General features: G+C 55.6%; 1 protein-coding gene across 1 annotated transcript in view; it reads left to right on the top strand.

The window, feature by feature from the left end:
• The first annotated feature begins 15,228 nt into the window (after positions 1 to 15,228).
• Positions 15,229 to 20,937, top strand: part of SEPTIN12 (septin 12) — a 67,903-nt gene continuing 62,194 nt past the window's right edge. Inside the window, exon 1 of the mRNA XM_084642277.1 lies at positions 15,229 to 15,534. Within this exon, the coding sequence (XP_084498403.1) occupies positions 15,480 to 15,534 (55 nt within the window). The 5' untranslated portion in view covers positions 15,229 to 15,479. The remainder of the gene's footprint in view (positions 15,535 to 20,937) is intronic.

Consider the following 20,937-nt stretch of genomic DNA (forward strand, 5'->3'; position numbering starts at 1 on the left):
GTAGTGGGATCCTCCCTCCATGTGGCATTTAGCTCCACATGATAGCAGCAGGTCTGGGAAATGGTACCAGACTTTTTGTCACTGTTCTTTGCCCTTTGATAAGCCTGATGTAGCTCCTTCTCCTTTGCCAAGCAGCAGGACTCATCCTGTCGTACCCCTGCGTCTGCATCTCCTTTGCAATATTGCAATAGACATCTTTATTCCTGTGAGAATCCCGCAGCTGGGTCTGCACTGCTCCTTCCCCCCCACAGGATGAAAACATCCAGGGCTGCAGAATGAGGTTGAGCTGGAGTTTTGCCTGGAACCGTATGTGTGCAGTAACAAAGGTGGGCTAGCACTAGCAGGAAAAGAGGTGTTTCCAAAACACACTGGGGGGCGGGGGGACTTCCAGGCACTGTGACTCCCGGGCAGCCGAATTCAAACATTTGACCAGTGGTCCCTGCCATGGGGACAGCAGTGGGATTGTTGCTGGAGGACTGCTTGTGGTAGTACCTGTTCTTCGGTATCCACGCAGGCATCATACTGGTAGAACGGTAGTGGCAGAGGGCTTGTGTTGCCTGGGGAACTGGTCTAAATTCACCAGCAGACGGGCAGGGTTTTATTGGCAGGACTTGTAATTGAGAGTGGATGCAGGCAAGGCTGTCAGGCAAGGCAAGTTTTGCTGGCAAGACTTTGTAGTGTAGCCCAGGCCCTAGGGGAAGGGAGGTGGGAGCCAGGCAAGGAAGGGGTTAACAGCTGCACAACAAGGGAGAGCACCTGACCTGGAGAAATTGGGGAGGGCCAGTCTTTCAGGTGGGGCTTGTTGTACTGGGCTGGAGGGAGAGCTGTGGAGCCCAGCTGGCTGCAGGACACTGTGAGTTAAAGCCTTAGATCTAGAAGCTTTTCTTACCGTCCCCTGTCCTGCTTTCTCTCCTCTGGGTTTGGGCGGAGGGGGTCCTGGAAGGCTGTGGGTACCGGCCAGGCTGGGGAAGGAAGGCTGCCAGGGGGCCGCTCCCACATTCACCAGTGGTTGGAGGGAGGCACCTGGCCAATCCAAGCCCTGATAAACAGGTTGGTTATCTGTTAGCTGCCTGCCAAGAGCTCTTCGGGTGGCTGCATGTAGCTGTGGAAGATTGTCTGCAAAAATGTCTCCTGGGACCGCAGCTAATCCCCCCTTCTCCAGAACAGCAGCGCTGCAGCTGAGCTGTTGTGTGCGGTCCTCAAAGGCAGAGAGGAAAGCTCTATGCCCACGTGCATGGAAATGCAAGATCTGGATCCTCTGGGGTGGCAGGCCTGATTCAAGGGGTGGTAGTCCTCTGGGTTTGTACCAGCTGGGAGGATCCAAGCTCTTCGGGGAGTTAGGTCAGTAATTCTACACTTGGCCTACATGGTGCTAGGTGTTGTACATACACATAGTAAGAGCTAGGACTACCCCAAAGAGCTTACAATAGACAAATGGAGGGGAAACTGAGGCACAGAGCTACCAAGGGCCAGATTCACAAAGATACTTTGGCACCTAAAGTCTAACATTTTGGCGCTACTGAAATTCTCAAACACCACTGCCCCGCCACTGCCTGACCCCAGAGACACCCTAGGCCCCATGGGGTCCAAGTTTCTGCTAGTGGGCATGCACAATGCTGCCTAAATCCTGCTGCTACCACTAATGAGCTGCTCAGTGCCCCAGCAGAAGCTGCAGCCCAAACTCCATGGCCCTAGCCTGTCTCATCAGCAGGGCCCAATCCTGCAGACATGTTCTGAGCACACCTATGGCAGGAGGCCTGATGCGGGTTGCAGAGAGATGGAGGGGCAATGGAGTGCCCTGCTCAGCTTACCAGCTTCTGAGGATCCCATTCTTAGGTACCAAACTCTGCCCAGTCATTGTTTGGGGCACTTAACTTGGCATTGAGACTTCCCCTGGGTGCCCGGGGTCAGTTGTTGCCATGTCTATGTCAGGGGTCGGCAGCCTTTCAGAAGTGGTGTGCCAAGGCTTCATTTATTCACTGTAATTTAAGGTTTTGAGTGCCAGTAATACATTTTTATTTACATGGGCCAGCGGACGGAACCCCAGACGGGCAGTGGGCTGAGCGGGTCCAGCGGCCGGGACCCTAGACAGGCAGTGGGGGGTGGCGGACGGAAGCCCAGACCAGCAGTGGGCTGAGCCACTTGGCCCCTGCCAGCTGCAGTCCTGGCCACCAGCCCTGCTCAGCCCGCTGCTAGCCCGGGGTTCCATCCATCTGCTGGCAGCAGGCTGAGCGGGGCTGGCGGCTGGGACCCCAGGCTGGCAGCAGAGTGCCACTGTAAATCAGCTCGCGTGCTGCCTTTGGCACGTGTGCCATAGGTTGCCGACCCCTGGTCCATGTCTATTGTGAATCTGGCCCACAAGTGACTTGGCCAAGGTCACCCAGGGAGTCTGTGGCAGAGCCGGAATTGACCCCAAATCTCTGGCCAATACCTTAATTGCAATGCCATCCCTTCTCTCCACTCCCAACAGCCTCTCCAACCCCAGGTGGGAACGGTAGGAAAGGCTCCCCCTTCCAAGGACCAATCCAGTTTCCCCAACACAGTCTTTCGGTCGGGGAGGAAGACTGGAGCATCCCCATAAGGGCTAATGAAGATTGTGTCACTCCAGCCCGAACTGCAGATCTCTATCACTGTGTGAGGGGAGGAAAAAACTTTTAACACCCCCCCTCCCCTGCTCTCTGATCTCATTACTGAGGGAGACAAATGAGTTCTCAAAGCCACTCCAGTTCTGGCTGTGGCAGAGCTGTGGTCATCAGCTAACTGCCTTATGCAGCCTCGCTAATGGGGACTTGCTGGTCATTTCAGCTTGTTAAAATTATCTCCCCGTCATTGTGCATGCAATATGGTTACTTTGCTGGGGGCACAAGGGCTCACTGATTCCCTCTGTCATACTGTGGGGCCAGGAATGGTGCAATCTGCTGGAATCACGGGAACAAGGAGGAACGCTGAGAGCAGCTGGCAATGCACATGAAGGTCCGAGCTGGTCCCAGGGCTGGGACATGGGGATAAAAGCCATCCCTCCCTGTTGGTCAGACCGCTGTCCTGGGGGGCAGGTGCCAGCAGGTTTTAGTCTTTATTGGCTCAGGTTTGGAATGGCAAGAGGCAGGTTTATGGCTGCTACACAGCTATTTATAATGAACGCTCCTTTCCATCTGATTCATGGCCCATTGCCACCAGTTGAAGCAAAGTGGCCCTCGAGGTAAAAAGGCCTAAAATGAAAGCCGGGGAGTCTGACCCCGCCTATCTTTGCTGGAAACATGCTCTGAATCTTGCTTTTAAAATATCGGGGAGGGCCGCTGCCTTACTTTAATTTGAAATAATCTGTTTCAGCAGTGGGCCCAGCCTTTCCACAACCGGGGGCACCAAGGAGAGCACACTGGTTCTCCACAAAGTGCCAGGGAGCTAAGATGAAGGTCAGGAGTTCTGGGTTCAGTTCCTGGCTCTGCCACAGACTCCCTGTGTGACCTTGGCCAAGTCACTTTTGGTCTCTCATTGCCCCAGGTGGGTAGTGGGGGTGGGAATTTGGCCTTGGTTGGGTAGGATGTAAGCTGTCCGGGGCAGGACCCCTATCTTGGAGGGTGTGTGTGTGCAGTGCCCATTGGGGCAATTGTAATTTGTTTTCATCGTTAATATGGGAGGTTAATACAGGAAGCGCATGGAGGCAGGTATCTCAAAGCAGGAGAAACGGGCTTGGCTGGCTCTAATTCTGGGGGAATCTGTCTATGTGGGAGCCTTGGTATCTCATGCTTGGTAGAGGGCGTCAGTGTCTCCAGTTGTTGAGGAGCCCTCTCCTTCAGCACCCCCTACCCACGATCCTCCTGTCCCACCAGGGGGGAGAGTCCACCCATCCTTCAATGGCTCACATCATTACTTCTGGGGGCTGGCAGCGAGGCCCACTTTCCTGCCCTAGACAGTCTCGGGTCTCAGACAGGGCAACTCCTCCCCGATCCCCCAGCATGCAGCGGAGCTCGCTTTATCCCCGCTGGCCCGAAACGGGCAGCTTGGCAGAATCCTAGGCATCCTCGAACAGCCGAAGCCCTGGCTGGGTAGCGAGTGGGATGGACGCAGCGGCTGCCCCATGGGTTGGAGTGGAGCCTACCTGGGCTCACTTGCGTACCGTGAACGGTGATGCTCACCAAGCTGGAACTTCTCCCTCAGCTGTTTATCTAACTAAGGCTAAGGGCTTGCTACGCATTGCTAAATAGTCACTGACCTGAACCTCCACGCTGGCTCCTGGCCTGTCTCTGTTAGCTGGCTTGGAGGGATTGCAGAAAAACCACACATTCGCTGGGATGTACGTTTGACCTAATAATCTACCTGACTGGACTTCAGTGGAGCAGTGCTGCTTTACACCAGGGTCTAGTCCTATAATTTTATTTTCCGGTAACTGATACAAACTGTCAAGTGCTTGTCTGTCTGCTGCAGGAGTGAAATTCACATTGCTGGCAGCAACCTGCCTGCAGCAAACACTCGGCTTATCTCTGCACACAGCACAGCTGAGCTTGTGTCAGACTTTTTATTGGTAGAGGCATGGCTCAGTTGCTCCAAAGTCCCAGCCTGGATTCTCCCCAGGATATCTTGGCCATGCTGTGAGATAGTTTGTAGCCTCTTGCACCTCTTTTCATTGTTCATTATATCCCTGCCGTGTGCCGCTAGTGCATTCAGCATTATGAGCGTCTTGTAGAGATCTTCAAAGTAGCTTATTTTAGCCACCCAGCAGCCTTGAGGGTCAAGGCTCCTTTCTCAGCGCTCCGTGGAGCCTGGAAACCCTCGGAAGGAGAAGCAGTGTTCACTCCCTGCAGCAGTCAGAAAGCTGAGAGCCCTTCAGCATCACCTACAAGGACATATCCCTTGAGATGTATCGGTTTCTAGGCATTTGTTTAACCCTCTGCCTGTAGCTGCTTTTTCTTTTTGCCTCTAACCAGAAGTCCAGTTTTTCATTGTGATCTGGCCCCTCTGCACTACTCAGGGGGTGCAAAGAGGGTGGCCCCCTTCTGGTGGAGGGGAACTTTCTCCATCAAGCTCATAGAGCTACCACCTATGCCATCTGCCCCATACCCGCACGCCCACTAGTGCAGAGAGTGTGTCCGAGCTTTGCTATGCTGATCCTCCACTGCTGTAGGATCTTTTAGGAACCTTAAACCAGTGACATAAATTAGAGCAGCCCATAGGCTGCTGTAACTTGTGCCTGAGCTGAGCCCGGCCCAGATGGGCCCCCAGGATCACAGAGCAGCAGCTGGCTCCCTGTTGCCATCCTGCCCATCCCGCTGGGCTGAGCAGAGCTCAGATGGAGTGGAGAGCTTAGCCAAAGTCTGTTCCCCAAGAGAACATGCCAAAGAACTGGGGAGAAGGAAGCGTAATCTCTAGCCTTCACGCACTCAGCACCATCGGTTCCCGAAGCGCTGCACAAGTGCTGGAATTGGTTTGCTTTGGAGGGTGGCAGGGTCCCTCTCTGTGTCACAATCCGCCCCTCGCTGTGCCCCTCAGGGACGTGTGCCCAGGAGAGAACTCTAGGGAGCAAAGGAGGAGCCAAGCCTTTGAGTAGCAAATATGCCAATGCAAGGCAGTACTTGCCTGGTCGAACTTGTGCTTTCTCTGCCCCTCCCTCCCCAACCCCCATACGAACACTCCATCCAGCCCTGTCCTTGTGAACCACAACAGCCCCTGCTTCTGCTGTCCTGCTTCCCAGCCCCGTGTGGTTAATGCATCTGGGTCCGTATCTAGAGACTCCCACTACCCCTGTCCTGCCCCTTCCCCCAGCTGTGCTGCCAGTGCCCCTCAATCCTGACCGCAGCACCCCCTGCCATTCCAGTCCTCCCCGAGCCCAGCCAATGCACCTTCCTCTTCTCCTGCAGCTGCCCCTGCTCCATGGCACGTGTTGCACCAGGAGGGTTTTCAGTGCTTAAGTTGTGCCAGTTTGTAGCCCCGGCACCTCTGGGACTGGCAGTTCGTAGCCCTGGCACCTCTAGGCTTGCTGCATCAGTTATGAATATAAAAAAAATTCCTTGAGCCCCGGCACCTCTTTATTACAAATTAAACACTGAGGGTTTTATTGGGCCAACTTCTAATTCTTCCCTCATGGCCCTCTGAGTAGGGCATGCCCTGTGCCCTCCAGAGACGCCCCACAGTGGGCCATTTGTTATTGAAGGGTGAGAGTGAGCACCCTGGTCATGCACGGCCCCCCCGGGGCTCCTTGCCTGCTCCCAGTGGGGACTGGGAGGGCCCTGCAGAGGTGTGAGGGGAGGGCAGTCTTCCATGCCCTCCAGAGGCTGCATCTCCACCTCCCCTGAGTCAGAGAGAGGGAGCGGGAGACCAGCCCAGGGCCGAGCCCCTCCATCACCCTGCTGAGCCCCATCGGTAGCCTTCGCTGGGGCAGTGGTTTCCATATCCCATTAATGCTGCTGGAGTTTGGCCTCAGCTGGGCTTCCCAAACCTGCCATGGAGCAGTGGGGAGTCCGGGGGGCCTGACCTCACACAACACTAATCACTGGGGGCCCCAGTGGAGGAAAGTAGTTCCGGTGCCTCCCCAGCCAGTCAGCTGTCTTGCAGTGCCACTTCCTGGCTTCCCTGGGAACTACAGGGCGAATGCCGTGGTGAGAGAGCCCCACCGGTGTATCTGATGAGCTGCAGTTTTATGGGAAATAACAGGGCTTATTTTCATGTGTATGGGGGGGCGGCTCTCGGTCTCCAGGATCTATGGATGGAGCAAGTCTCTTCGCCTTGCCTTGGAAACTCCCCCGTGGCAGGGTCCCTCTCTGTGTCGCAATCCGCCCCTCTGTGCCCCAGTGACGTGTGCCCAGGAAAGAGCCCCACGCTGGTGGCGTGGTTGACAGATTGGCTATAGAGGGTTGTTACCAGCTGTCCCTGTGCCCCTGTTCATGGCTGTGTCCATAACCCAGCAGGGGCAGGGTGGCCTCGGTGCAGACATGTGGTGTCAAATTGTGGGGAGCTGGCGGCTGTGCGTGGGCTGGGGGAGGTGTCCAGAGGTTCTGCGGTGGCCCAGGCACTCCCTGGAGACAGCCCCTGGCTTTGGAGGCAGAGGCTGCTGAGTGTGGCTCTCTGCATCAGACACGGCATTGGCAGGAGCACAGCAGCCACCTGGCACTAGGGCGTGGGACGCTGCACTAGCCGCTGGGGAGCAGGGCAGAGGGCCTCCAGGAGTGTCGCCCCAGGAGACCTCAGAGCTCCCTAACTCCCCAAAGGCCCAGTCCCAGGAGGGGTGTCATGCACACTGCCAGGCTGCGGAAAAGCATCCTGCCTCCTGCAGCGATTCAGTAGAAGAGGCCCATGCGGTGCTGGCAAAGGTGCCAGCCTGGAGCCCAGAGCTGCCTAGCTCCCCACCAAACTGCTACCAGCCCCTGCTGCAGAGGCCAGCTGTAAGGACCCACCTCTTGGGACAGGGTTGTTCAGGCCTTGTGGCCCACTTGGTCCTTGGCCTCTGGGAAGTGGAGAATAGGAACATGAAGACTTCTCCTCTGTAACTGGACTGAGCTCCCTCTGTGACTGCCAGACTCCTCCCACCAACCCCACTGGGCTAGGGGTGCTTTATGGGGCCTGCAGATGGTAGCAGCTTTCTGGCACAGATGGCCTGAGCTGGCCAAACTGATGCTCTAAATGGGAACTGTTCTCTGTCCAGAGAGCAATCCCGCAAACCATCCAGATGTTCAGCTGGCCCATGCTAGTACAGCTCCCTTGACTTGCTGAAGGCGTCTGTGGGTGGTGTGGCTCTGTTCTGGTCGGCAGCAGCCTGTAACCTTGGGTGCAGCTCCATTTCCGCACTCTGGTCTTGCCATCCTCTAGGAGGTCGCTGCTGGCCTTAGGATAAGGCAACAGCCTGGGCTCTGATGTCAGGGGAGTTGACAAGGGAGGGTGGGGAGTCACCCTGTATTTAATGTGCTTACACCAGCAGAGGGTGGGATCTGGGATCAATCGACCAGGGTATCTCTACTGCCCTTCCCCATGTGCCTTGTGGGCCTGAGCTCTACTCCCCGGTGAGATCGCTACACACCTCCTGCTCCACACCAAAGGGAGAAGGAGGGCCGAGTGAGAGGACTTTCCAGTTCAAAGCTCCCCTGGGATGAGGGGGATCCCAAGCCATCTTTCCATGCTGCTTCCCAACTTCTCTCTGCATGGTAGCGCTTCAGGAGTGCAGGACAAAGCTGACCCAGGCATTGGCTCGTAATGAGCAGGGCACTTGGCTGGTGCCACTTTCGTGAGCTCTCCCCCTCTGCATGAACACGGCCTGGGTATTCCTGTCAGCGAGCGGGGTGGGCAGCTGCTGCCTCTCCTGAGGAATGCACCGGAGCAAGACATCCCTCGCAAAGTGCGCTGCTGGGCAGCTACCAGGCCGTTCACCCCCACTGCAAACGGGGCCCTGGCTGAATCTCCTGAAAGTTCTTCCTGTTGGAAAGTTCTCACTTCTGCCAACAGGAGGCAATGTGATCTAAGTAGCAGTTCCCCCTGCTGTCCTTTGGCTTCCTGCGGCTGGTGCAGCTCCCATCCCCTGGAGCTGGGCGTGTTAACAGATACCAAGGGAGAAACCTGGCTTAATTCCTTCACCCTCCGACCCTTCCCAGGGGGACGGGGGAGGAGGGGAACGCAGTCTCAGTGACTTAGAGCCTGGTGGCCTTTGGAGCCCATGGAATAGGGCTTCACCAGCCATGGTTAATGGTGGGGCTGGCGTGCGGAGTGGCCAGGAGTTCCCCAGGATGATAAGAGTCCCTGGCTCCAGAGCCACAGTGCAGAAGCCTGGTGGGGTACTCGGTCAACAAGTCAGTGGGGCTGTGCTGGCTTCCGGCCGGCGTGCTTCAGGGCTGTCACGCAGGCCTCTTTCAACTGTATGGAGTCAACACCAGCGTGTTTTCCCCTTAAAGTTGATGGGGAGGGGGAATCACCAGAGATCATCTCAGAGAGGCCTTCCGGGCTTTTCCAGTCCAAGTTGGGGCTTCGGGGAACCTGCTCAGTTAGCATTTGGGGCCCAGGTATGGTTCTGTCCATACCGACCTTCACACTGCTGCTCTACCTCCTTGCTCACAGTGACGGAGCCTTCCTTCTCCTGAGCCAGCCTGCCACTAGTCTGAGACTCTCCTGCGAACGGGATGATGAGCTCAACAGACTCTTCCTATCCAAACGGGAGTGTGCAGCCTCTGGTCCCTCTGATGCTGGGCCCTGAGCCGCTCCTTCCCCTCCTCTCTCAGTGCTCGATGTTTCCCTCTGCTCCTGGTCTCTGTTGCTGAGGGAACAAGACAAGAGGAAGGCGGGGATGGCATTAAATGCTTGCAGATGGGCTGGTCTGTTCTCTCCTAGCTGTGGGAATAGGGCCACTGACGCTCCGCCATTCAGCTTGGAGTGTAGGTGTGCTGGTAGTTTTCTTCTGCCCTGAGGGTAGGGGTGTATTTCAGCCCCAGGACCTGCAAAGGGGGAAGCGTTTGGGTTGAGCTGTGTGGAACCTACTAGCACACCTGGACCCGGGCAGGTGTCGCCTGGCTCTGGAGCTGGTTCTGAAGCTGCGATGACTAGATTGGCAATATGATCCAATGGGCTGGGAACCAGGAGACCTGGCTTCTAGTCCCACGTTGGCCAAATCACTTCCCCTCCCTGTGCCTCTGTTCCTGCGTCTGTAAAGTGAGGGCAATGATACGTGCCCATCATGGAGACCTACCGATGGGATAAAGGTCTAGATCTTCAAAGATAGCTCGGTGCCTAACTCCCATTGATTTGAGAACCTGGGCCTGTGCACGTATGGTCTGGGGTGGAAGCCATTGCTGACGCTGGTAGCTTCAGTGGAGTTGTCCCTCCGAGGTGCGGAGTCTGCAAGTCAAAGCAAAATGCAAATAGAATGAACCCAGACAAACGGCTGGTCCATCACCTCTCCCACTTCATTTGAGCCCTGCCCTGGGGCATCTCACATCTCTAGCTTTATCTAGACTTTTCAGCCTACCCCTCGTGCGTTAACATCAGGGATGGTTTTGCTATTGATTGGTAACTGGTTTCCTGCAGAGAAATCCTCTGCTATTGATGGGGCAGAAGGGGAAGGAGATCTTTAGCCAATGAGCCCCTATTTTCTCTTCTGTGTGAGAGGGGCATGTCTAGCTGGCCCTGCTCTTTGAGTGGCAGGAGCTATATAGGAAATTCCTGGCTGGCCTGTGCCGGCAGCTGGAGGAGAGACACCTCGTTCTGAGGCTGGCTTGTCTGGCCATTGGAAATGCTCCCTGCAGGCAGACAGATGGCTATGCTGGGGTTGTGTTGCCCAAGACAATCCTTCCTGGCCTTGATGCAGAGCCTTCCTCCTTTGAACAGGCGATCACGTGGGAGCATGAAGCAAAGGAATTGGGAATGAAGCACTGTTGGTAAAGAGGACAAATCTTCCCAGTCTGAAAGGTATTTGGTGACGGGCCATGGAAGGACAAAACAGGGCTGAAAATCAAAGCAGTCGGGGAAAGTGGCTCATTAAAAAGACTTTGCAGGATTCTCCCCTCCCTCAGTGAGGCCCAGACAATGGGCTGCAGCTTATGAGGCGAAAGACGCTGCCAACTCCACCTGGGATGGAAAAATCTGGCTGTGTTTCTGGCTCTTGCATCATGGCCAGTAGCAAACTGTCTGCAAAGAATTTTTGGGGGAAGATGCCCAAGGCTGAGTAAGGATCCAGCTTCCTGCTGGCTTGGTAAGGCTAGCAGGAGGAGCCATGGTTTAGTTAGGAAAGAAGCAGATGGGCCTTGAAAATAACCAGGGAAGAGTAAAGTCCAAACCACAGTTGCCCTCCCAGCGGAAGGCAGTGGGCATCTGTTGGGGCTGTAATGCTGGTGGAAAAAGCGAGGGTGGGATTGAGGAAATTTACTCTTCCTGGTCTTCAGACCTTGCCCCATTAATGGTCCTGCTCCTATCTGTGCGATAGCTGAGCTGAATTGCCCCTCCTCTCTGAGTCTATGTTCCTTTGTTGCACCCTCTTTCCAAACAGTCTCCCATCGGTGCAGGACTGCCTCTAACCTGTTTATCATTGAGAATTAGCTGTCGAACAAGATCAGTGACCAGAGACTGAGCGTCTATCTAGAAGTGGCTTGTGAGCAGCCGATACGTGAGCTGTTCTGGCTGGGCTCGTGGGTCATGTGGTGTGTTGTTTACACCCTGTTCTCTGGTGCTGATATTCATGCTGGAGTCCGAAATCATCTGTCTGGGACTGTTTACTGATGTTTCTGCCAGAACGCTGGTTTGCTAGAAAGCTGGCAGGACGTAAATGCAAATGTGGCTGTGCAGCCAGCCAAAGCCAATGGGCATTTCTTTGGATTCGAATGAATATCCTGGGAAATGGTTAAAGACAGAAAGTCCTGGCACCCCTTAGAAGAAAAGGGTATGTTGTTCTGATCCCTGATACAAGATCTTCTGTCCCTTGTGACTGACCTTCCCTCTGCCGTTCTACCAACCACCCAAAATCTGCCTTAGAGGGAACACTGCCTAGTGTGGGTTTCCCCGGACTGCTCTTCCATCATGACGTGAAGAGAGGCCCCATCTTCTAGGAACTCAAATCAAAACTCCCCCCTGCTGTCCCTTGTCTCAGCCTAAACATACAGGTCCAAATCCTGCTCTTGATTGCATTACCATGGCTTGCTGCCAGGGCTAGAGTGGAATTCGCCTCACAAGCTGCAGTTCTTGCTGAGCGGGTGGCAGAGGCCAGGTTACCAGGCAGAGCTACTTCAGGGAGTGACTTGGGGGGTTGTCTGCTGCTCCATGGCAGGTGTCCCTGGGCCTCTCCTACACGCCCTCGGAGGACATCTGCTCTGCTACCTTACCCCGGCTCAGGTGGGGAAGCAGCGTCTGCGCTGAGAGAATGGGCTGCTTTGTTCCTGCCAACAAAAGCCACGGTGACCAGACAGGAATAGGGCTGAAGGCTGCAGTCCCATAGCAACCAGTGCTCCTGGCCATCCAGGGCTGGGCAGGCCCTATGCTAACGAAGGAGACTTAAATCCTGATCTATACTTTCCTGTTGATTGTGGGCTCTTTAAATGCTGTAAGTGTCCTTTGCAGAGACCACCAGAGAGCAGCGCAGCATTGCAGTGAGTTGTAATGAGGTGAAATATACAACTCGACCAGATGTAAACAGCACCTTGTGGGACAGACCCCACTTATTGAGAGAGGGACTGTGGTGCACATTGGTGCCCAGCAAAACCTACAGCCAGGGTTCGCTGACCCTTTAGCTTGGTAACAGAAGACTTCTCATGGACCCACCTCTGTCCCCCAGTGTTTCATGCTGAGACCACAGTTGCAGAGTCTGCTCACCTTACCCACCAAGCCATCCTCCTCACTCACTCAGATCCCTCCAATGATCTCTGTATCAGCTGCAAGGAGCGAGTCTCCTGTGCTTGAACAAATCCAAACAAGCAGCAAGTCATTCGTCCTCCTTGTACTTCCTGGTTCCTCTACATCCACCTCCCAGGTCCTACCAAGATCTCACGTTCCCATGTAAGCTCCTTGGGGCGGAGACTGTCTGTATCGTACGTACAGGGCCGAGCACACTGCTGGTGCTTAACAAATTAGAACCGTAGTCAGCCACAGCAAAAGGGAATGCTGCACCTGGCCAGAGGCCATGTTTCTATGAGCGCCGTTGTACTGCTCTGGGGGTCCTTTGAGTCCTTGTTACTTCATCAATGCACAGCTGGCTGGGGCCTTCCCTACCTGCCCCCTCGCCCTTTCCTGGGGCATTAGCTGTGTTCTCACAGTCACATTCTCCAGTCTTTTCAGGCAAGAAAAAATCAAGTTAATTATCTATTGGATTAGAGGAGATGAGGATGTAGGGAAAACCAGGAAGCCCCCCAACAGAGCGCACTGCTGAGAACTGGCAGCTCATGAGACGAGTGTCCTGAAGACCTTCAAGGGCTTAGACACCTCTGGAGTTAACAAGAGGTTCTGGGTATCTGGGACTTCACCCTATCACAGGAGCAGGCTGGATTCATGACTACAGTGTGAGCCTGGAATCAGTGTGTTTGCTGAGCTGGGATGTGCTCAGGGAGAAGGTGGCCCAGCCAGCAGATCCGTTCGGGGGGGGGGGCAGGCCGTAGGAGGGCTCACAGCCTCCACTCGGAGGCAGAGCGGGGCATTGCTCTCCAGACAGAGCTTTCCTTGTATTCTGGGGGCAAGACCCTTTTAAATTGCAAGATGAAAGGTCATTTCAGATAGGAAACCCAGACTTTTTTGTGTACAAAAGGGTCAGTTTTGACAAGTTTGAAGCTTTTTCCCTCCCTACAAAAAGCCCCCGGTCCCACAGCTCCACTCCCCATGGAATGGGGCCTCACCTCCCCGCCCCAGTGCGGGAGGGGCCCCAGAATCCATTTAAGCCCCTGGCTGTTTACTTTCAGCTGAGCCGCTAGATTAAAAGGTGTCAAGCTGGGTAGTTTGGGGAAAGCCTCTGCAGGGGGATCTTGTGTTTGGAGAAGGGATTTCGCTGCCCCTCCCACATTGGCTGTGAACCCCCTCACCAACAGACGCTGCACAAGCCACAAGCCGGCAGGAGAGCTAACCCTTTCCCTGCCGGCCACACGCTCACTGTGCCTTTGCTGTAGCTCTGGGGAGCAGCGGGAGGCCGGCACTGATTCCTGCCTGCAGTAGCAGCCCTAGTTAGCCCAGCGTGGGCCATCTCACTTGAGCCCGGTGTGGAGTCGCGTGCTAGGGTCCCTGGCGGACCTGGCCAGGCTTCAGCTTTTTGTGGTCGAGGGCAATATTCCTTTGGCTAATCGAAGGGAGAGGGAGCCCTTCCGGGGCTCTGAGAGAGACCGGTCCACCGGCACAGAGAGAAAAGGAGAATGATGTGCCCGCCGGTAGGCCTGAGTTAGCACCACCTCCTTGAGCCAGCAACTCTCCAGAACTGCCCCACGCCGCAGATGTGGGGGCTGTCGGGCAGAAGAATCCAACCTGTCTGCTAGGTGCTCCGCTGGGAAGCGTGCTGCTGAGGCCCACCCAGGCAAAGCCAAGCCCCAGGAGCCCAGCAGATCCTGGAAGGGCGGCCGAGACCCAGTGAAAAAGAGCTACGCCCAAGGAGCCTAGTGGAGTGGAGTGATGCTGTGGAGCCCCCCCCGGCCACAGTGTAGCTGTGCCCAAGGAGCCTGGTAGAGCACAATCAATCCTATTTTGAGCACCTTCACAATCTACTGTGGGGGGAGCTTTGTTCGTGGGGGGAGCATGGAAGAATGCCCCTGCTGTTCCCCACCCCACTGCACCCCATGCTCTGTGCAGTGAGAGGCTAGTGGGGTGTTGTAAACCCCCAGGGAGTGGCAAAAGCTTGTCACCCCGACATCCCTCATTTCTGGTTTGCTGTCAGCTCCTGCAGCAGCTATGCTGGGAGGAGGATTCCCAAACTGCTGGTTACCCCAAAAATCCCCCTCCGGGATTCCAGAGAGGGGGATGTTGGGAATCCCTGATTAACATCTCTCTTCCCATGGCTGCCCCCAGGTCAGGCCCTGTAACTGATTCTGGCTCTGGGGCAGTAAGGCCAGTCCTACTCCAGTCTGGCTGCAGAGGATGGGCCCGAGCTGAGAACGGGTCCCTCCCTGATGGGGGTGGAGGAGGTCAAGAAACGCTAGGTGATCTTTGACCTGTGGGCTCTGGAGCTGGAAAATACCTGCCTTGTCGAGTCGAGCCGAGCCTGTCTTCTCTCTCCCTATTGCACCCGATCTCTGCTCCCCCTAAGCCCCTCTGGGACAGTGCACCGTGGGGGCCGATTCAACCTCGGAGACAGGGCGGCCTGTGTCCTCCGCCATCGGTTCAGGTGGGTGTGCGGCCCGCAATCGGTGCATTGTTGGCAGCCTCCCCAGGAAGGGCTCCAGGAGCTGACCCCCTGGGACGGCCGGGAACATGGGCAGACCGCGCCGGGAAGTGGGTGGGGCACCACCAGCCCCTATAGCCAGACTGGGCTGGGGGCAGCCATGGGTTGAGCTGGAGCAGAACTCACCCCCCCAGCCCCCACTGCTGGAGCGCTCTGCAGAGCCTCCCCCGCCCCTTCTCCCTCTCTCTGACTTTTCTGTGTGCCAAGAGCTGCTCTGACTCTGGGCCCCCCACCCCTCCTTTCTCTGGCTTTCTCCTCCTCTTTGCTTTCCCCTCCTCTCCTTGCACAGGGCAGGGACAGGCAATCCAGTGCAGCCAATGTGATCCCAGCAAGGGCTTAGCTGGGGGTGGGCTGTATGGTGCGGGGATGGGGGGGGGGTCTGTCATTCTTTCTCTGGGCAAGGGGGAGGGGATCTTCTCTCTTCCCCTTTGCTCTCCTCCGCTGCCACTCGTCCCAGAGAGCAGAAGCCCTCTGGGTTCTGGAGGGGGCTGGCTGGCTTGGGGGTGGAAGGCAGTTGGGTCAGACTCCCCCCTTTTCCCTTCCCTAGAGTCTCTCCTCTCCCTCTGGCATGGCGAGGTTCTGCCCAAGCTAGAAGACGTGGAGGGTCATCCCAGGAGCAGAGCAGCACCCACCCACCCACCCTGCTGTCAGGGTGAAGTGAGCCAGGATGTCCCAGCTGTCCGTCAACGATCACCTGGAGGGGATCCTCTCGGACTTCGAAGGTAGGGCTGGGATGGGGCGCCTGGGCTTTCGACGGCCGGCTCCTGCTTTGTCCAGGCTGGGCACCTTGTCCCACGCAGCATGAGCTACCTACCCGGCTTCGCTCTCTTACGTCCCATTTACCCGCCCGGAGCATACATGCTGTGCAGCACACACGAGCCGTGAGGCCAGCTGCCTCCCCGCTGGCAACAGCAGGCACAGCCGCTGAGCTTCACCCCCTCCTGCCAGTGGGGGGCTCCATCCTAGGTCCTTGCCCAAGGGCCTATGGAAACCAGGAAACAATGCCCAGGAGAAGTGACTCCTGGCGTGTGACATAAAACAATAGCCAGAGGAGGGGGGGAAAGGACTGCCCCAAGCCAGGCTGCTCTCTCTAGTTTTGGGAGCCCTGGCTCAAGCTTCCTTTGGGACTTGGACCCAACCTGCACGAAGAGGAAATATGATAACACGTGTAAATGGCATTGATCGCACGCCTGGGCCGGGCCGGAACGGTGCCTGGGCCTTGTGTGTGCAGAATATAGTGTGCGTGTAGAGCAATGCACTTGTGTCAGGGAGCGTGCGTAGGTGTGGTGTATGCAGCACAGCTGTGTGGAGATGGGGGTGGGGGGGATGGCAGGGGGTTTGGTCTGGGATTTGAGGCTGTCTGGAGGCCTGAAAGCACTAAGCAGTGCTCAGGGGCCGGGCTGGCTCAGGCATTAGACTGAATGCAGGTAATTAAACCCAACCCGCAGTAGGAGTCAGATACAACTTGAGTTTGGAAAAGCTCTGGGTCTGGGGGGAAAGCCGGGGAGGCGGGGTTGGAGGGGGAGGCTCCTATAACCAGCTTGTGTCTGTCGAGACAGGAAGGGGAGCAGGGAAAAAGCTTCCAGTTACCAGCTGTTGCTGTGGCATTGATTCCGCTTCAGCATTTCACAGATTGTAATTAAGGAAGGGCTCTCGCCAGCCTGCAGAGTGCCTGCGAGGCAGGGCTCTTCTTGTTTAGATTACAAGGCAAATGTGCAGCCCAGCAAGCCCAAGAACAATCTCCCCTTTGAGAGCACACCCAGGGGCTGGGATTGGGGCCCAGGCCATCACCGAGCTGTCTGTAGTTTCTGTTCGAGGGGGCGGAGAAGGGGCCAGTGCATTGTGGGATTGGAAAAACTTGCCCCAAGCTTTTGAGCCCAGTGGCCAAGTGCTTTTGTAACTCTTGGGGTGATGTGGGGCTCGCTCAGTGCTCCGGGAGCAGCTTGTAAGGGGTTCATGGGGTGGGGGAGGGGGGGGATTCTGCATGCTGCAGCAAACAGCAGCTCCAATCCTAAAAGCAATCTTGTAGCTGGCAGAGCTCTCGGGGGGAGAAAAGAGGTAAAAAGGGTGAAATATGAGCTTGCTTGTCTTTATTATCTGTATTAGGGTAGTACTCAGGGGCCCTGTTGCACTAGGTGCAACACAAAAATGTGGCCCAAAGAGCCTGCAATCTTGAGAGAAAAATTATGGGAGAAAGGAAGGACTGTTATCCCCTGCTTTGGGGAAACTGAGGCACCAAGACTAATCCCAAAGTCACCCAGGGAGACTGGGGCAGAGCTGGGAGCTGCCAGTAAATGGGAGCCAGTTAGCTCCTAAGGGCTCGTCTACATGGGAAAGTTATACTGGCATAAGGTAGGGTGTGAATTTCAACCAGTGTGATATCAGTGTAGCCCCTGTCCCATGTGTACAAGCTGTGCTACAAACCTCTGCGGGCACAACTGTGTAGTCAGGGGGGTGAAGAGGTGACAGAGCTGTCCCAGCAAAAGCCCCGAGTGTAGTGTCCTGACACCACTGCCAGTGCCCTGTGACCTGCCCCCCTTTCAGCTGGGTCCATGCCAGGATCGCTGGGCCAGTGCAGTGGTGTAGTTACACTGGCCCAGCCCTCCTAGGGGAGACCTGGCTCCTCCTGGTCCAGGAGGGCCTTGTTTGGTGGAGCTTGTGTCCCTTGGGAAGTGGTTTAAACCGTGCTGGAAGAAGCCATTCTTAGTCTGGAACAAGAGTGGCCCCGGGGGGTTTATTCCGGGAGAACTAGAGTGGTTCAGTGATAATGGTGTAACCGGAAAAGTCTCCCGTGTAGACAAGCTCTAAGCAGAATCGGTGCAAATCGCTGGACTGCAGCATCTCAGCACCTCCTCACTAGGTCAGGACCAGCCTTTGCACTTTCCTTTTGCTGCCGCCTCCTAGGGGCAGGGACTGGGGCAGTGGCAGATGCAGAAGGCACGGATAGCGGGGGCAGGGGAATGCCACTCCTGCAGAGAATACCCCGGGGAGGAGAGAAAACAGGGCCTAGGACTCCCACTGGTGCCCTTCCCCTACAAGAAACGGAAACTGCCCCCTTCTTATCAGTTCTCTGTTGCTCCCTCTGGCTCTCATGGAAATTCTGAGGATGCAGGAGGTGGAAGAGAAAGCGGGATCCATCCTGAGTCAGGGGTGTGGGAGTTTCACACCACTGCCCCCTCTGGACGGGGATCTGCAGCATCCTACAGGTTCCCTCTGTGCTCTTGGAGAGGATCCAAGGCTGTGCTGCTGAGGGATGAGCCAGGGAACTTCGTTCACAGAGCAGCATTGCTAGTCCACAGGAGAAGCCACTGAGCTGAAAGCAAAGCTTCTTCCTTCCCTTCAGCTCTGCTTTGTTTGGGGGGATGTGGGGGGCTGGTCTCTAAGATCTGACAGTCCCTGGCCACCAATCTGCTCCTAAGAGTGGTGAGGGAACCTGAGAATCAGGAGCCCTTGGTTTGATTTCTGGCTCTGTCCCTGACCCTAGGCAAGTGACTTAGGGCTTCTTTCCATGGGGCAATTGTCTGGAGTGACTATTCCAGAATAGCTCCCCGTGGGGACACTGTTCCTAAATAAAGGTCACTGCCCTCTGGAATAATTAGTGCTCTTTGGAAGCTGAGTAATTACTCTGAAACAAAATCATTTTTATTCTGGAACAGAGGGACCCCATGGGCAGCTATTCCAGGAGAGCTGGCCTGAGCAACTTCCCCCTGTGGACAAGCGCTTGGTGTCTCTGTAAAATGGGGATGCTGATGCTGATTTACCTACCTCATGGGGGTACCGGCTTAATCCACTGGTGTTTGTAATGTGCTTTGAGATTCGTACGTAGGAGGCGCAAAAGCAGTGCCACACTTTCCCCCACGGTCTCGCTTTCTTGCAGAGGGTTGTTGCTGTGTTTGCAGATGCTGGGAACATTCTAGGAGACAATTCACAGCAGGGTTGCCAGTGCACAATTTCCAGCATGAGTCCTGTGATATTTGGGGATGATCTTAAGGCTCCAGCTCCTGGGGTCAGGTTAATATGGGAGGTTTCAGAGTAGCAGCCGTGTTAGTCTGTATTCACAAAAAGAAAAGGAGGACTTGTGGCACCTTAGAGACTAACCAATTTATTTGAGCATAAGCTTCCATGAATGCATCCGATGAAGTGAGCTGTAGCTCACGAAAGCTCATGCTCAAATAAATTGGTTAGTCTCTAAGGTGCCACAAGTCCTCCTTTTCTTTTTTTGTTAATATGTGAGACTCTCGACTTCTGTTTCTTTGAAGACAGTTTCTGACCCTTCTGGTTAGAGAGAAAAGCGAGGAGCAGCTAGTGCAGTCTGTACAGTGCTCCATGGGGTGAGCACTGTAGTACCTAATCTCTTTGGGATAGGTGTCCAAAGAGGGGTTGGAGGCTGGCACCTATGGGGCTGACAGTGAGGTCCCTGGCAGTTCAGGTGGTGTCCAGTGCCTCTCCCCCTTGGGTCCCCAAAGTCCCTCCCCTGGTGGGGATCACATGACCTGGCCTTGCTGAGGGTGGAAATGGAGCATCAGGCTGGAGGGGTTGTATCTGCTTGGCCCCTGCAGGCAGCCAGTGGGTGGGAGGTGGAGGATTTCCCCCCTCTAATTATCCTTCGCTCTTTCCTGGAGCCAGTGGCCTCTGGGATCCTGGAGGTGGCTTGGGAGTGAGGCAGGGCAGGTAGGATCAGAAAGTAACCTGATGCCAGGCTCCTGGAAGGCCGCAGCCTGTTATTGCCTGGAAAAGAATGTGCATACCTAAGATGGCCTGTATTAACCCTTCTGCTCCCAGGGAGCCCCTAGCCCAGAGGGACATGGTCCTGCCATGGGCATCTGGTAATGGGTACAGATTGCCGTCTGGGCCCAGCTCAGCGTGGCAGGATTGGTCCAATCTCTGCTAATAATGCAAAGTAAGCAGTACCCAGAGGTAGAGCCCAGGTTACAAGCTCTCTCCTGTCCCCCATACCTTCATCTCCTGCCACCCTCCACCTCCTCCTCTCTTCCCCCTTCCTCACCATGTGTCTTCATCCCCATTCCTCACCCCTTTCCTCTCCAGCCTTCCGATTCATGCCATTGACCTCATGCTCCCCTGCCCACAGCCCTAACCTTTGACCCTTGCTCTTTGCTGGCCCTGCTGCCCCTGCCAAGGTGCCATGGCGGCTCCTTCCCCAGCCCGCTCATTAATTGCTGCGGGACTCTGATCTCTTCTGTCCTTGCGTGTGCAATGCTGCCCGCTAGTCTGCTGAGTGCGCAGGCTCGCCTCTGCCTCCTGGAGAACTATCCGCGCGGGCATCGCTTAGAGCAACGTAACATTTTGCTCCTCTGTCGGAAGTCGGAAGCTCTCCGAGCGCTGTGTACACACTGGCTAGGTCTCCTGCTATCCCTCTGGGAGGGGAAAGTAGTGTGTCCTTACTTCACCCCTGGGGAAAGTGAGGCACAGAGAGGCCAAAGATGACACCACAAGTCTGAGCCAGGAAGAGAGGAGAGCTCCCCATGCCTGCCGATCCATGGTGATCACCACTGGACCATGCTGTGGGTCAGTGGCCTGGGTACAGACTGTGCCCGTGGGCTCCATATGTGCTATATCCCTCGTGTGTGTGTGTACTTGGGACTGGTTTTAGCCTGTGGGCTCACCCTGCTCCCTGAAGTTCTATTGGAAGGTGTCCCAACCCCACCCCATCCCCTCCGCATTTGATTCCTCACATGATGCAGCCTCATCAAGTACTGACCCGATCCCCGTATGCCACGGTACCAAAAGCTTTCCGTGCACTCAGGCCTTTTTGAAGAAGGCAGCAGCATGGCCTAGTGTGTCGATCAAGGGGTGGAGCTGGGAGAACTGAGTTCTATTTCTCACCCTGCCACTTTCCAGCTATGTGACTTTGGCTGAGTCCCTTTACCCCTCACTGTATCTGTTACATCGTTTGTTATATGTGAATAATGAAGGTTGCTCACCTTTAATGCAGGGCTTTGCAATCCTCCACTGAAAGGTGTCCACAAGAGCAAAACATTAATACTTCATGTCATTCGTTGCCTGGGGAGTTTCTGGTTATGTACAACCCAGTCCTAGCTCTGGTGGATCTGTGGGTGCAGAGGACATGCGTAAAGCCAGCCCTGAGGGTGCTGCATGCCCCCAGT

The sequence above is a fragment of the Lepidochelys olivacea genome, assembly GCF_965140295.1.
Source record: "Lepidochelys olivacea isolate rLepOli2 genome assembly, chromosome: 10".
NCBI lineage: Eukaryota > Metazoa > Chordata > Testudines > Cheloniidae > Lepidochelys > Lepidochelys olivacea.